The sequence below is a fragment of the Pogona vitticeps genome, chromosome 3 (assembly GCF_051106095.1).
Source record: "Pogona vitticeps strain Pit_001003342236 chromosome 3, PviZW2.1, whole genome shotgun sequence".
NCBI classification, from domain to species: domain Eukaryota; kingdom Metazoa; phylum Chordata; class Lepidosauria; order Squamata; family Agamidae; genus Pogona; species Pogona vitticeps.
The window spans coordinates 95,652,567-95,668,893 of NC_135785.1; the positions used below are offsets into that span (position 1 = coordinate 95,652,567).

The 16,327-nt window shown below is 40.3% G+C and overlaps 1 protein-coding gene across 5 annotated transcripts in view; it reads left to right on the forward strand.

Moving 5' to 3' along the window:
* Positions 1 to 16,327, forward strand: part of CTNNA3 (catenin alpha 3) — a 1,002,073-nt gene that overhangs the window by 928,403 nt on the left and 57,343 nt on the right. For all 5 annotated transcript variants that reach the window (XM_072995177.2, XM_072995180.2, XM_072995179.2 and 2 more), the window contains one exon: positions 9,532 to 9,713. In XM_072995177.2, the coding sequence (XP_072851278.2) occupies positions 9,532 to 9,713 (182 nt within the window). The remainder of the gene's footprint in view (positions 1 to 9,531; positions 9,714 to 16,327) is intronic.

The window sequence follows — 16,327 nt, forward strand, 5'->3', positions numbered from 1 at the left end:
CTTGAAGCACTGGTTGAGGAAATTTCAGTCACTGGTATGGAACAGACAGGCAATTTCGATGGGTCCTTTTTTTGTCCTCATGGGGGCCTCTGAAGACCTCATAATCCATCAAATATGTGAGGGAGAGGAGGGGAAAGAAAGAAAATTGGAATTTGGGCATTAAACACTTCAGTTGATCCCTGTGGGATATTTAAAAGGTAAATCTCTGCTCTTGGAGATGTCAAGGGGTGACAAGTTACCTTTTCAATTAAAAAGGGAAACTAGTTTCTGATGCAAATGGAAGCATCTGATAAGTCCAGTTGCCACAAAAACAGTTTTTGGGGGAGGTTTGTGAAGCCCTGACATCTCACTTTCCCCACCTTGCTATATGGGAAAAGTAAGGGGAGAATGAAGACAGTTCCCTCAGCCAAAGTGTCCTCCTAGCTTTCACCTGCTTCTGTCCTGCTGGGTTTCTCTCTGGATGGTAGAAAACTATGAAGAAACCTTTGCAGGCCACATTGTGGAGGAGGTCACCTTTGGACCAGATTAGGCCAGTGGGCCAGGGTTCTTCTGATCAAGGAGATCAGGTTTCTTCAGTGAAACTTCTGTTAGTGCTGGAAGTATAAAAATGTGTCTCAGCAGTTCCTCACAGGCAATTGTTAAATTACTTTTTAAAATACTGTTGAGATAGGAAATGTGCTATTTTTAAGAGAAGCGAGAAGGTCTATCACATGTGCTTAAAAGAGTTAATGACCTTCAACTGTCAGGAGTGTAAAAACAGGCAAGATATGGGATGCATCATAGTGTAAAACAACGTCCTTGTTTGAAGGCTAAAGCATTTCAGAAAACTACTTGCTTTCATCACTTTAAAACTCTCTGTCCCACATACACTGCTAACAACTGCTAAGAAACGTGAAGAAATTTGTGAAGAACAGTTCAACTTCCCCCTTGTTTTCAATATGATATTCCTACAGTTATCCCTGGGGGGATATCCTGTTATTTGTTCATCTTTACATCCTTGCTTTTCAATGTAGCATCTCTTTGTCAAAACCTTGCGGAGTTTTACCATGGTTACTGCTCACAGCAGGTGTGAAAGCAATACTGGTGGGTGCTGAAGCATTCTTTTAGTTATCAAGTAGCAAAAAAATACATGCAGAAGACCAAGGACAATGCTTTTGACACACTACTTTACAACCCCGGTGGGGATTGCTTATCAACCGGCTGAATCACAAGGGACATGCTATTAGGAGTAGAGATGGGGACAACTCACCATGTTGGCGAGTCGTCCCACTTCGTGAGTCGTCAAATAAAGAAAGTAGGGAGAGGAAGGGAGTGGGGGTAGGCTGTGGGGGTGTGTGGCTGCCTATCAGCTGCCAATTAACTGATTGGCGGCAGGTAGGCAGAATGTTCCCCCCCCCCAGATACGAAGGACAAATAAAATGGGTCAATATTCATCCCTTCATATTCATGGGGGGGTCTGTGGAACCCATGAATATGAAAGGACAAATATTTAATGAATCGGCTATTTTTGTCGAAAAAGCTGAATCGCTTTTATATTCGTCCCCATCTGCAATTAAGAGCTGTCAAGGTTAGAACTAGCTCACTGTCTGTGCCTGTCCCCATACTGTGAGCTGCTAGAATGACAGGTTGCAACACCTGTTGTGGACTGGGGTGAATGAGTTCCTTTGCCCAGGACCTCAGTGGCTAACACCTTGTATTCATGCGCGCGCGCACACACACACACACACACACGCACACACACGCACGCACACACACACACACACACACACACACACACACACACACACATATGCTGGATTTGTAATACCACTTTAGTTGCCACCAAAATTGAAGGGTAACAGCATTAATATATTATGGTGTAAGAGAAAGCTAGTGGTCTGTACAGTAGGAATCCATCTATGGAGGCTTGCAGGCCTTTTGCATCCCCGTTAGACCATTGGGCGGCAGAGGAAAAGAGCCAGGGAGAAAAATGTCTGTTGTTAACTCTAATCCATTATCAGAGAGAATAGCAAGAACTCTCCCAGTTTGGAAAGAGAATATCTCATTAAGCTGCCACTTTTATGTGGTGTTTGAGACTTAGTGCTGCTGAGAACATTTTATTCCTTTTTCATTATTCGCAAGCAAGGAGGTAGGAAGGAGGAGCAGAACTGGCCTCTCAATTGACACTTGCATGTGCCAGTTGAGAGTGCCTTCTGAACTGCAGAAGGAAAAGATAAGAGGAAGTTGCTTGGTTTTGTCAACAATCAATGTATTAAATTTATTTATTTATTTATTTGTTCGATTTATATCCCGCCCATCTGGTATATTCTACCACTCTGGGCGGCTTACAGAATATCAAAACAATTAAAAAAACATAAAAACATTAACATACAACAATAACAAATAGTGCAGGAATAAATAAATAATAAATAGCAAAGCAAAAAAAAAAAAATCAGTAGTTGACAGGAGGGAAGGCCTGGATGTACATCCATGTTTTCAGCTGGCATTTGAAAGTACCCAGCGTTGGGGCCTCGCGAATCTCCGGAGGAAGGTTGTTCCAAGGCGAGGAGCCACTGCCGAGAAGGCCTGGCTTCGAGTCTTTTCCCTCTGGGCCTCCTTCGGCGTCTGGCTCCTCAGCCTCACCTCCTGACTCTGAGTAGATCTAGGTGGGAGCAGGCGCTCCGCCAAGTATCGAGGTCCTAAACCGTTTAGGGCCTTATAGGTAAGCATTAGAACTTTGAATTCAATGTGGAAACGGATGGGCAGCCAGTGCAGTTTGGCCAGAACAGGAGAAATATGTTGGTGTTTTCTCACTCCAGTAAGGAGTCTGGCTGCTGCATTCTGCACCACTTGAAGTTTCCGCATCAGCCTCAAAGGCAGCCCCACGTAGAGCGTGTTACAGTGGTGTAATCTTGAGATTACGAGAGCGTGTACCAAGGTAGTGAGCGCCCCCATGTTAAATCCCAAAGCACTGGAAGCAATTGTAACTAGAAAACAAATGCATACCCTGTTTCCATAGTATCATTAAATATGGTCACACTTTTAATATGCCATTTATGTCCCAATATGGTACAGTTGTATATGTCATGGCATGTTATTACATCAGAACATGTTATCCTGTTTCCCTCCAAAATAAGACCTAACATGAAAATAAGCCCTAGTATGATTTTTCAAGATGCTCGTAATATGAGCCCTACCCCCAAAATAAGCCCCAGTTAAGTGAAAGCCTGCCCTCCACCATTGTGCAGCAACCAGAAGATGATCTGACTATATTTGAATAAAGGTAGGTTGTCATCCATTAAAAAAAAATAAAACATCCCCTGAAAATAAGTCCTACTGCTTTTTTTGGAGCAAAAATTAATATTGTCTTATTTTTGGGGAAACACAGTAGTTAATATTTTATATCACATTAAAATGATGGGAAATGCTCCCATATGTCTGACAAATTAAACATCTGTTGAAAGTCAACATAGTGTATACTTGTATTACCCAGAAAGAGGCTTTTATAATGAGATAGACTGAAAAGCACAAGAACGATTTAGAAGTAAAGAAAACAGTATATGAAGCAAATCATATAGTAAAATACATGTAAAAGTCTTCTCTGTAGAAACATACAGTGTTATCAGTAATATAAATACATGTTGGAACAAATATTGTAGACAAATATAGGTTGCTCCTTGTAATCTAAAATAGTCTTTCATGCAGTTTGCTTATTAATGAAGATGTCATGTGTTTTCATTACAGATTATAAGAGAAAGTTTTCCTAAAACCTCATTCATCCACTACTTTCCTTATTTTTAAACAGTTCAAATGTTGTTCATGCTACAACTCATTTTACTTTCAGGACTTTATTCCTTTTGGATATTAAAGTATTCTATTTTTTGTAGTACTCTAATCAATATCATCCATTATGTCTGTTGCTGAATGGTGGTTAAAGCGAGTAATGGGCAAACTGATCTCATCCTGATTTGTTGATGGTGGTATGAATGTAATGTAATAAATTCTGGGTTCCATGCCACATCCATGTATACAACAGGACATGCATTTCCTCTTCTCACCTCATTGCCTCCTCTGAACCTACTCTGAAAAGATCTCCAAGCCTTCTAGGGGTGATTTTGCAGGGATGCAGCAAAGTGGGGGAACATATTCTACCAATTGTGCCCATTGTATAATGAAGAATAAACACCACCAGATTTCAGCCTCTGTTCTTTAGGATAGGATTCAATTTTGCTATATCATACCTTCAGTTTTTCAAAGCCTCCATTCTTTCCACCCTGAATATGAAGAAATTTGTGAGTTTTGTAAGTTGTTTAAAAAACGTGACACCCACACAGTCACTCCAACTTGGGTGAGTCAAATTCAATGGAAACAACTATTCCCGGCATAGAAAAGATTAAGTTGTATCTTCTATGTTAGAAGTGAGAAGCCTGTTAGAAAAATCAAGTGAAAAATCCCAATTTCGCACCAGTGTGGTTGAATACACCAGCATTCAGACTTTTTAGCATTCGGTTGTCAATATTTCTCCCATCTTCAGTTTTTAAAGATATCAGTTTCCTTATCGCCTGGATATGGAGACATTTGTAAATTTTGATAAATTATTTTTATTTAAAAAGAACTGAATTAATATTCTCACATTCCCAAATTTCAAATTATCTGCAGTTTCTTTGTATTTACATCAACAGTGTTGTCGTAAAACATGGATTGTACAGCTTCATGGGCATAGTACTGTATTCCATGTGATCTCCACCTTGGAGTTGGGGAGTATTCCATTGAAAGTAATGGGGTTTCTATATGTGCAAGAGTTAGTGAACACCCAGGATAAACACATGGGCAGTGGACTGTGGCACACACGGTGAACACAAAGAAATCTGGTTGAAGTGTGCAGAAAATTTTTCACATTTGTATTTCAAAACGTAAATGGCCAAAGTGCATGCAGTTGAAAAATAAAACAAATGCATTCATCAATAGGAAAATACCTAAATTCGGTAAATCCAGAATCTCATGCATTGGTGGAACACTTTTTTCATTCATATTTTTAAAAAATGTACTGGTGTAGAAATTGAATGGAACACACAGAATGCAGTGCCATGGGCCAGAGACCGACTGATTTCATTCATTCCTGCTAGCAACATAGTATTGTTGCATCAAGGCTATTGAAGGGATACAAAGAGAAAAAGAGGAGGAGCCATTCAAACGTGTGCAGTGGGAGTGAGACTTAAGTGTTGGATTTGAATGTCAACATTTACTTTAACAGAGCTGTGAGTCAGCCTCATTTCCATTTTCAGCTGGCACAACTTTTCACATTCAAGAGGGACAATATTTGAAAGTCCTTGTATCTGTGACTTAGACATCAGAGAAGATTTCCATACAGATCAATCCCTGTAGTCTGATTATTGTGCATGATTTATGAGCAGTGGAGAGCAGTGTTACAAAGAAAGTAAGAATGTATGATCTCAAGGAACTTGCTTCAAAGCACATGGCTTGTTAGGGCCTTAAATGTATGGTACGGTGGTTGTCCTGCCAGGTAAGGTCATGGACCCTACAAATGTCTGCGACATATGGAAGCTGTTTTGCAATGAATTCATTGTGTTTGCCTGAAGTAGGGCAGAATTGTAAAGCTGAAGAGAGGTTTTCCTCTCCTTCACAATTTGCATGATTTTAAATAATTCATCCAACATAACTGTAGAATTTATTCACAGCTCATTGCAAAAGCCTCTGCATTTATGTCTCATATCCGTGTGAGCTGTCCTCTCTTTTTGAGAGGAAAAAAATCTTCAATAGAAAAGGCTTGCTTTCTGTGGTGTTATTCTTGCCTCACATTTTTTGTTCTTTCCATGCATCCATTCATTAAGAAAAACAATTGAGACATTAGCAGTTAATTAAAATGTAGCCCAGATTACATGAGGCCAGTTCACATTAACACTATGCAGCAAACTCATCTCATGGTTTGATTATGACTTGAAAAATGTCCAAATTGCATGGGGAAAATGATTTATCAGTTACCCTCCTTTTTGACCAGAAAGACATTCAGAGGGTTCACCTATGATATAGGTATTTGGGGAATTCAATTTACCATTGTGCCTCCAAGGAGGGGAGCCAGGCTGGTTAGCCTTGGGCAATCTGCACAGTCCCAAGGTGTCCCCCAAAATAAGAGGACATTAAAGCACGCCTGAGTACTTCGTATCTAGAAAATCCTAGAAGGGGTCACCATAACTCAACATTGACATGATGGCACATTGTTGTTATTGTTGCTGCTGCTGCTGTCTCTCTGTTATTGTTGTTGTTGCTGCTGTCTCTCTGCTGATAGTCTGCAGATTTTATTTTTATTATTATTATTAGTTTTATTTATATGCCACATTTCACCCAAGAAGGGACCCAAAGCGGCTCACATTAAAATTCACACAATTTTTGCTGATACTTTTATTCTATTCTGTTATATCAATCTGTCCACTTTTGCTGATCCTTTTATTGCCTTTTGCTAAGTATTTCAGATTTTTGAATTATGATTTTGATGGTGCTTATGTGTTATATTTCATGTAGGTTTGTAGTTGCACTGGGCTGTTTACAAGGAAGGGTGAGCATATGAATTAGATAGATAGATAGATAGATAGATAGATAGATAGATAGATAGATAGATAGATAGATAGATAGATAGATAGATAGATAGATAGATAGATAGATAGATAGATAGATAGATAGATAGATAGATAGATAGATAGATAGATAGATAGATAGATAGATCGATCGATCGATCGATCGATCGATCGATAGATAGATAGTCACAATCCGGCTTGTATTAAAAACTTTCACAAGAGCAACGGAACATACAAAAATCATCTGAGCAAATGGGGATGGCTGCAGGTACAGAACCTTTGTTCTGAGCCCTGGCAAATGAGTTAAATGTTTTTAGATGCACAACCAATGTAAGCACATATTTCCTTGTGTATTCTTTAACTGGTGATGTAGTATGTGATGTTTGCTTTTTCACTACAATATACTATAAGTAGATCTTGAAAAAGTTATTTGTTTGGACTTTCCACTTGTTTAAACTGCTAGGTCTCATTATTATTATTATTATTATTATTATTATTATTATTATTATTATTATTATTATTATTATTATTATTATTATTATTATTATTATTATTATTAGTATTAGTATTAGTAGTAGTAGTAGTAGTAGTAGTAGTAGTAGTAGTAGTAGTAGTAGTAGTAGTAGTAGTAGTAGTAGTAGTAGTAGTAGTAGTAGTAGTAGTGGTAGTGGTAGTGGTAGTGGTAGTGGTAGTGGTAGTGGTAGTGGTGGTGGCAGCAGTGGCGGCAATTCTAATATCTCTTATTATTGGCAGTTCTTTCCTCAAAGGTCTCCAGACCTTCAGGAGAAGTTTTTGGTAGGACTATGCAGTGAAAGGAAGCCCATTGGTCCAACAGTGCAGGGAACCCAATAAAAGGATGACTTTAGGAGGAACATTTTATTCTGCTGTATAAAGGATCTCTTTAGTTATAGGGGAGGCCGTGGGAACACCCCCGAGAGAGGGCTCAGGTTGCTCTTTGTTTCTAGCAAAACCATAAAAGTTATGAGAGACAGCTTTCATCCCTACCTACCTATATTCCAGATGATGACAATATTTAATTTGTTCCATGGTGATTACTCATGTGAGTAGTTTTCTTTTCTGCGTATGTCAGGCATGAACATCTGTCTGTCTGTCTGTCTGTCTGTCTGTCTATCTATATATCTATCTATCGTATTTGCCGGTGTATAAGGCGACTGGGCGTATAAGACGACCCCCAAACATTCCCACTCAGAATGTAGAGTTTGTTATATACTTGCTGTATAAGACTACCCCCTCTTCCGCCTGCGTGATTCTGCTTTGGCTGCATCATGGGGAGAGTTCCTTTTGCCCCTTTTGGTTCCTTTTCGCAGAGAGCCAGGGTTTGCTGGAAGAAGGAACAGCAGAGAGGCGGCAGCCATTTTGGAGAGGCGGCAGCCATTTTGAGAGGCAGCAGTCATGTGGTCAGTCAGCTGTTCGGTGCTAGAGTCAGGCTGTTCCCAGGCCAATGTAATTTGAACAGAATTGGCCTGATGTGTTCCCTAGCGGAACACATGTACAACAATATGCATGTATTCAAATACAGTCATGTCATCTTCTTCTGGTTGCTGCACAATGGTGAAGGGCGGGTTTTCACTTAACTAGCACTTATTTTTGGAGTAGGACTTATATTATGAGCATCCTAAAAATCATATTCGTGCTTATTTTCAGGTTAGGTTTTAATTTGGAGGGAAACAGGGTAACATGTTCTGATGTAATAACATGCCATGACATATATGGCTGTACCATATTGTGACATAAATGGCATGTTAAAAGTGTGACCATATTTAATGATACTAGGGGGTTGCTAGGTGGCCAGTACATAGCTACTGATTGTCATCTGGACTGTGACATAGGGAGAAGGAGTTAATATTCTCACATGCTGTTGTCAGGACTACAACATGGGGATATGGCATTCCACCCTCCTCATGTACTGTTGCTGGCTTGAGAACATTCTGAAGATGTGATGGAGATAATGGATAGTTCTATGTAGAACAGTTAGTGATGGTCTAACTCTGGAAGCCCAGGTGGACTTAGTGGCTGGGGCGCCTTCCTTCAGCTGCAGAAATTATACCAGCTACAGCCCTACCTGGACGAGCAGAGTCTTATGATAGTTACACATGCACTGGTAATATCCTGTATAGAGTACTGCATTGTGCTGTACGTGGGGCTGCCTTTGAAGATGATCCAGCGACTGCCACTGGTTTAGAATCATGCTGCGTGGCTGGTGAGCAGTCGGGCCGCTAGGGAACACATCAGGCCAATTCTGTTCAAATTACATTGGCTACCATTTGCTGCCCGGGTCCAATTCTGCTTGTTTTGACATATAAAACCCTAAACGGCTTGGACCCTGGATACCTGAAGGACTGCCTCCTTCCATATGAATCTACATGGCAGTTAAGATCTAGTCAGGGGGCCCTCCTGAAAGAGCCATCCCTCAAAGAGGTAAAAGGGATGGCTTGAAGACAAAGGGCCTTTTTGGCAGCTGCCCCCAGACTACAAAACGCTGTCCCAAGTTAGATTCATCTGCCACTGACGTTGATGACATTTCAGTTCCAGGTCAAAACCTTCCTGTTCCAGAAGATTTTTAATTGAAATAATATCAACTGTGGGTCCTGATGTCAATTTTTAGAGCACTGTATTTTTAATTGTATTTTAATTGTTTTATCTTTATATATTTTTAATTAAATTGAAATTGTTGTAAGCTGCCCAGAGACCTTTGGGTAGTGTGGGCGGCATATAAGTTAAATAAATAAATAAATAAAAGTTATGGCTCTGGAAACTTCGTGATCCAAGACCAGTCATGCCTTATGGGCCAAAGATATGGAGATCATATTTCAGCTGTTGTTTCAAAATGACATCTTATCACAGACATTGTTTGCTAATGTCCGCTTGCCTTCCTTTAGAAGAGGACACAGTCTGACAAAGGCAGATGTTTGGCAAATCCAATTATCTTTCATTGCAGGCAAAAATGACTCAGTTGCCAGAGGCTGAGAAAGAAAAGATCGCGGAACAAGTAGCTGACTTTAGGAAAGTCAAGAGTAAGCTTGACGCAGAAATTGAGATATGGGATGATACCAGCAACGACATCATCGTACTGGCTAAGCAGATGTGTGTGATTATGATGGAGATGACAGACTTCACAAGGTAATTATACAGGATTCTTTTTTAAAAAAAAATTATTTGTAAGAGCTAGAAGCAATTGCCACGTTCAAAGTGGAAAACACAAAAGAGTGTATAATGACAGGTGACAAGTGAGTGTCAAAATGAATAGAACTGAAAATGGAAGTATTCTGTGTGAAATGATGAAATGTCAAGATGATTGTTTAAACTATTCTACTGTGTTTGCTTTGGGCGCAAGCAGCATGATGTTTGTCCATTTTGTTTTTCTTCTCTTTTGCTTGGAGTTATTTTCTTTGGATCGTCCTTTTAGCCCTGTTAAACAGCCAAGTCACCTAATGGGAGCAAAGACGTGTGGCCAGGAAATCATTTATACTGAAATTTCTTGAGTTCATGTAGCTTTCATTCTTCACCAGCCCACCATAGAGTGTGGGACACCATCGTCTTCGGACCACTCTTACTAAAAGCATGCATCTGTTTTATACCAGCCTAAATGCCATGGTTTTTCTCAATAGATCAGGGCCTGGAAAAGTTACTTTTGTGAAGAACAACTCAGAGACACAACTTCCACTGACTATGCTGGCTGAGGGACCAGGGGGTGGGGATGGTCTAAAGTAGCCATTCTCAACAGGGACCATATGGCTCCCTAGGGGACCCTGGCACATTTGATGGGGGCCACAGACTGGAAACAGTTCTTCACACACCACCTTATAAGATTGGTTATGCAATGTATACAATCCTGATCCAATCTATATAGAACGGTTTTCAATGCATTTCAATGGGTTTTTAAATTTCGTTTGATGACATTTTTGCTCTACAGCGATTTTGCTGGAACAAATTAACGTCGTCAAGCGAGGCACCACTTTACTTCTTACATAATGTGTTTATGGCTGTGGCCAAAAAAAAGTTGAGAATGGCTGGGCTAAAGTGTTCCACATTCTGCAACGAATCTGGATGGGTCCCTTCCAGCTCTGCAGGCCCAATATGACGAGGAGGATCATTAGTTTGGAGATGGTGGTGAAAATTTTATTGGGGATATTTTATATAAGACAAGGATGTTTAACTGAAAAGTACATGTTCCCAGGATTCTTTAGGAAAGGAAGAGAGATGGAGATGTAAATCCTTGTTTGTCTGCCTTCACATGTGAAGACAAGGAACTGCTAAATTACAAGAGGGTGAAGTAATCTGTAGCATTAGTGTGTGCGTGTGTGTGATCAGATTTCACAAATAATGTTTTAACCACTGAACACAACTTTGACTACTTTGTTGCATAAAGGAATAGACACATCAGAGAGACTGTTTCCATCTTTTTAAAAAAACAAACAATCATTCTGTGCTCACTCTAAGCATGTGTCAGGGTTTATGCATGGCTACGTTTGCTTTGCTTCTCAAAGGGAGAGGCCACAAGATTTCTGCAGAGCAAATTACAACAATGTTAACCAAAAAAAATAGCCCCCCTTGTCTTGCTCTCACCTGGAGGTGAGAAAGCTTGTAGGGCTTGAAAACTCCTTTTCATGATGTCAAGATAGCCAAATCAGAGTGAATGGAGAATTAAGCGAGTATTATTTGCATGTGTAGAAATGAACTTCCAAGGAGTTTGAACTGGTTCAGTTTGCAGGCTCTTTGTGCAATTCTGCTCATTGTTTCTGGTCCTACGTATATAGAACACTGGATTTTGATAATATGCATATATATCAAAGTGAGGTCCACTGGTCAGGGTGTAGCTAATTATTGTTCTTGTGAACCAGGCGGTACCCGGCTGACATTCCTCTGCTAAAAGAATTCTTTTTGGTCTAGTGTAGGATTTTGTCAGGTGAACAGAGAGTGAGGTGAGTTTTGGTGATGATCCCCCACTCTTGCTAAGGATTTCCCACACAAGTGAAAATGAAAACTTTCAGAAGTTTTCACCCTGATAGGTAAGATTGTGAGAATTTTTGTGCATTTTCACATTTTGGAAGGATTTATCACCATTTGCGAAGTTTGTATCCGGAATGGAAAGGATATGACGTTTTAGCAAATTCAGAGGAAACCAGATTTTTCTATTCCTATTTCCAGTGCAGACCTTTCTGTTTATAAAAGGGAAGAGGAAAAAATGAAAGGAAAGCCAGTATCTGATGGCAGGGGATCTTTACAATCTTATCTCTGATGCAGTGCAAAAAGGGGAAGCCAGAGGAGGAAATTAGAGAAATCCTAGTGCTGGAATTACTTGGACAAATTCATGAGGTTCTTTAAATCATATCCAGTCAATTTGCCTGATTTTTTTCCAATCTTTCTAATGAAAAGGAAACATAATTGTACCATCCTCGCTGTAGTTGCATTTCCCTTTTATACTGGAAGGATCAGCTAATTTATAACAAAATTTTTTTTTCTACCTCCTTGTCCCTTAGGAAAGTCTTAAGGAAGGACTGTTAAGATTGCTCACTAGCCAAACAATTTCACACTCAATTTTCCCTACTCTCTGAGACAATTACAAAGTCAAATGAAACAATATACTTAAGATGTTATATTATGTTCTCCTTGGCCTGAATCAGCATCCTTGCTTCTTTGCAAAAATGTCTTAGTTCTTTTAATGTGAATACTGTATGTACTACAATGAGCACTCATTTAAACAAAAAGCACCAGCCCTATCTTGCCATCGTTTTTTTAAAATCCTAGTCCCAGAAACTTTCCTCAGAGACCCATTTAATGCAAATAACCTTGCTGTGTCTCCCACATTGCTTGTAATCAACAGTGAATGATGCTCACAGCAGACAAAACAGGGAAATGAAACTGAGCATACATAGCAACCGATGGCTTAGATTGAGAATCAGTGGCCATACTGGCTAGAGGATTCTGGGAGCTGTAGTCAAAAAAATCATGATCTGGGAAGGAGGGGAAGAAGCCATCTTTTCCAATTCTTGCCAGAAACTGACCATAGCTCCTTGGCACACTGTATGAGGCATTGCCTTTCTCTGCCCCTCCAAAGCAGATTTTCAAGGGCAGGAGGGAGCCACATAAGAAGTTGGAAGGACTGCCTCTTTCTTCATCCTGGCAACTGAAAATGATGTACTGGAGCAGAAACCCTCTGTAATGACAAGGATGTATCCTGTTTGTAGATGGCAGATTCTGGATACAACTCATTCAGTGCTTTACATTCACATAACCAGGAAGTTAAATTTGATCCCACATTCTTTTTTTCATAACTTACAGTATTATCTGGTATCCCATTTGTGGGAAATGGATCTATCAGGGCAAATGCTTTACCTGCCTGGTCTACGTCCATAGGTCTATACAAAACCTGCGAATCGAACACTTTCACTCAGTCACTCAACCCTACAAAAGAAGAATCAAAATTTACAATGAGGTTGCCACATTTGCCAGTTGCAGCCAAAATAAGAAGAGACCTATGTTAGCTTAAAGACTAACAACTTATCTGTGGCTATTCCCTAGGCCCGTTCTGATTCCACCCTGGACCAGCTATGGGCCCTACCCTAATACTGGCCTTGGATGAATATTTTCCCCCAGCATACTTGCATTCATCCCTTTATCTGTGTTTGGATGTACTTGTTGCGTATCAATTATTGGGAGGTCTTCCTTAATACCCCTGTCACTTCTCCTTAACAATCACTGATAAGGCCATACCCCATGCTTTAGCTTTCCTACTTCCATTAAATTTCATATTCCCTATCTTCCCTATGTTTGCATATATCATCATCATTATCATCAACTTAAAACTGCAGGACTGGAAGGGACCCTATAGAATAGGTCATTGAGTCCAGCCCATGTCAAGGAGGCACAGGGAGGAATCAAACTCCCAACCCTTGCCTCTGCGGCCAGATGCCTAAACCACTGAGCTATCTGTTCACTGAGGCGAGGACATGCTGAGCACACAAGAATTTTTTTAATTCTTAGAAATTTTTCAAATCTTGCCATACTGAGACTTCCTACTGAGTCGTCTCAACAAGAATTCCTAGCTTCCTGCAAAACTGGGAACCCAGACTCATATATCCTGCTGTTTGTTTCTTCACCTATTATTCTGCAAATGAAAGTGCCAAATTCTGTGCAGTGTAATATTCTTTTCAGCAAATCCTGCACAGGAAAGATGTCTTTCTTTGAAGGAATTGTAAAAATCCCAATTGGTGTTGCTTCTGCCCTTTTCAGGGGAATCCTGTGCAGGGCTGGTAGCTGTGCTATTCTGCCCAGACATTGTAACAATCTTGAACATCTTGGCTTTTCTTCGAGAATAAATCGTCATGAAAGCTCTAAGAAATCCCAAGAGACAGCCCCCAGATTTATTTGGAAAAGGTATCTCAATAAAAAAGGAAATAATAATTTTTTTTCTCTCTCTCTCTTTCATAATGCCAGCAGCAAAACATCTTCCCCTGCCCAATTTGCATTAGTTTGCTAAAATGCTGTGGTAGCTTGTGGTTCACCCAGGAGAGGACCTAATCCAACCATGGCAGGGTGATGTGTGGCCTGCTTGAGATTCTGAGCCACCAGTCCTACAATCAAGATACTTGGGGATAACTAGGAATGGAATTTGATGTGAACTTCCTTTGATCTTATTTCTGTTTTGATCCACAAAACATAGGCTGGGCCTCATAATTCTTCCATTCTATCAACATACCTTTTGCACCAAGCTGTAGCTGCTGGATCTCAGTAGGACCTATTTTGGGTTTTTGTTCTTCACAGCCCACTACTGCCATATGGTGCCCAACATTGCCATAAACCATATGACCATATGGATTCTGCTGTATAAAATAAGCAGAAGCATATTTTTAAAAGGTGTGTGGGCACGGCAAAGACAGATGGATGAATCGTGTTGGGAGCTGGAGTCTTGAAGTGTGGCGCTCTAAAAACAGTGTTTATGAAAAAAAATTCATTCCAGTACAATAAATTGAGGAAATGCTTTCTCTCCCCCCCCCCCCATATCAAAGTCCCAACCAGATCACACTGGGTTTAGAAAATATATGCCTTTTAACACACAGTATGCACATTTCATTTAAAAGTGCACACACATGCCTTATGAACCACAGTACAGAGTGACATGTAGTGATTTTCACCTTGTGAATCTGAAACCCCAAGGCTGTTGGGAGAAATGGAAATGATGGGGTAATTCATACTGAGCAATTGTTCAACTTTCAACCAGTACTTACAGGCTTGTCATCTCCCAATGCGTGGAGGAGGGCGGCAGGAGGGAACAGCCTCTTCATATATGAAAAATGAAACCTCAGAACTGCGTTTTCTGAGGCACACCAGACTGTTAATATATGAACTGAATACTTGACACTTAAAGAAACACACACAGGCACACAGTGAAAACAACCACATTTGCCTCTCACCAGGACCCCATTCTGTGAGATTTCAGGGCCAAAGACTGAGGGTGGGTCCTTGTGACAATCTTGCATGCCACCTAATACTGAGTTTCAATGGGAAGGGAGCGTCACAGCCTAACATAATTATGCCTTGCCACTAACCTATTAGTAAAGTCATTTTCTTGGGGTTGATGCAAATCCCTATGCCCTTTTTCTGTTTGTTTGCTTCCACTTGTTTTGTTTGCTCTTTTCTCTTCTCTGACATCCAGCATGAGCAAACATGTAATCTTTTCTCCCTGACCTCTGACCATGTGGCCACCATGGTGGATTTCAGTCTCCGAAGACTGAAAATTCTTTCTTTATCCTTTTTATTCTTCTGATTGTAACAGAAGTTCCAAAACGGTAAATAAATATGTTTTTCTTCTGCTCCTTAAGCTAGTGATTTTTATATAAAAAAAGCTAGTCACTGTGAGAACAAAAGGGGCTGGGTGGAAGCTGGAACTTTTAGACATTCTCTTTAATATTTCCCATGTTCTGCAACTGGTATCTTTATGCTTTGCTAAATAAAAGGAATTAACAACAACAACAACAAAAATCCACCAACACAACATGTGTACAAATACCTTAGTGCTGACCCAGTGAGCCATGGTGCCAGCTGGGAATGAGTAAAGAAACTCAGGCTTGAAAAGCATGCCAGCAACACAAATCAATCATGGATGATTTGTCCTCAGACTTGTTTTCCTGCCTGGGCACATGGAGAAAGCATAGTGATTCCCTGAGTTGTTTCTGAGACATGGCAATCTGATATCTACATGGACACCACATTTTAATGCCTCAGCTGCTTCTTAAGTGTGTTAGAAAGAAATGTGCAATAAAGCTATGTCCTGTCTTTTCTGTTTCTTACCTAAATCCCGTACTTTACGGGTTATACTATAGTCCACACATTGTATTGGCTGTACCATCTAGTGTCGGTCTTTGGCAGGCCAGCACACCTGGAATTTTTGTTGTAAATCAGCTCTGTCCCTTTCTCACATTGCTTGTGTTGAAGCATGGCACATTGACATCATTGCCACAAATTGTGGCACCCATGGGGGATGCTGTGTGCCTTCACCCTGTCTTCTTCTCTATTGAGTTCATCACCATTCATAGCACTCCCAGATGTTCCCTCTATCCATCATCCAGGATGGCATAACCATTTACCACGTCCCCCAATGCCATGTTTAATGCAATTTGTGCAAGAACTCAAAATGGTCACCATCCTACAACAAAAGCAGCAGCTTACTGAGATATCTATTGTTAAAGGTTCTAAAATGTCCTGAGTGCCCTCTCCCCCCCCCCCGTTGTTGT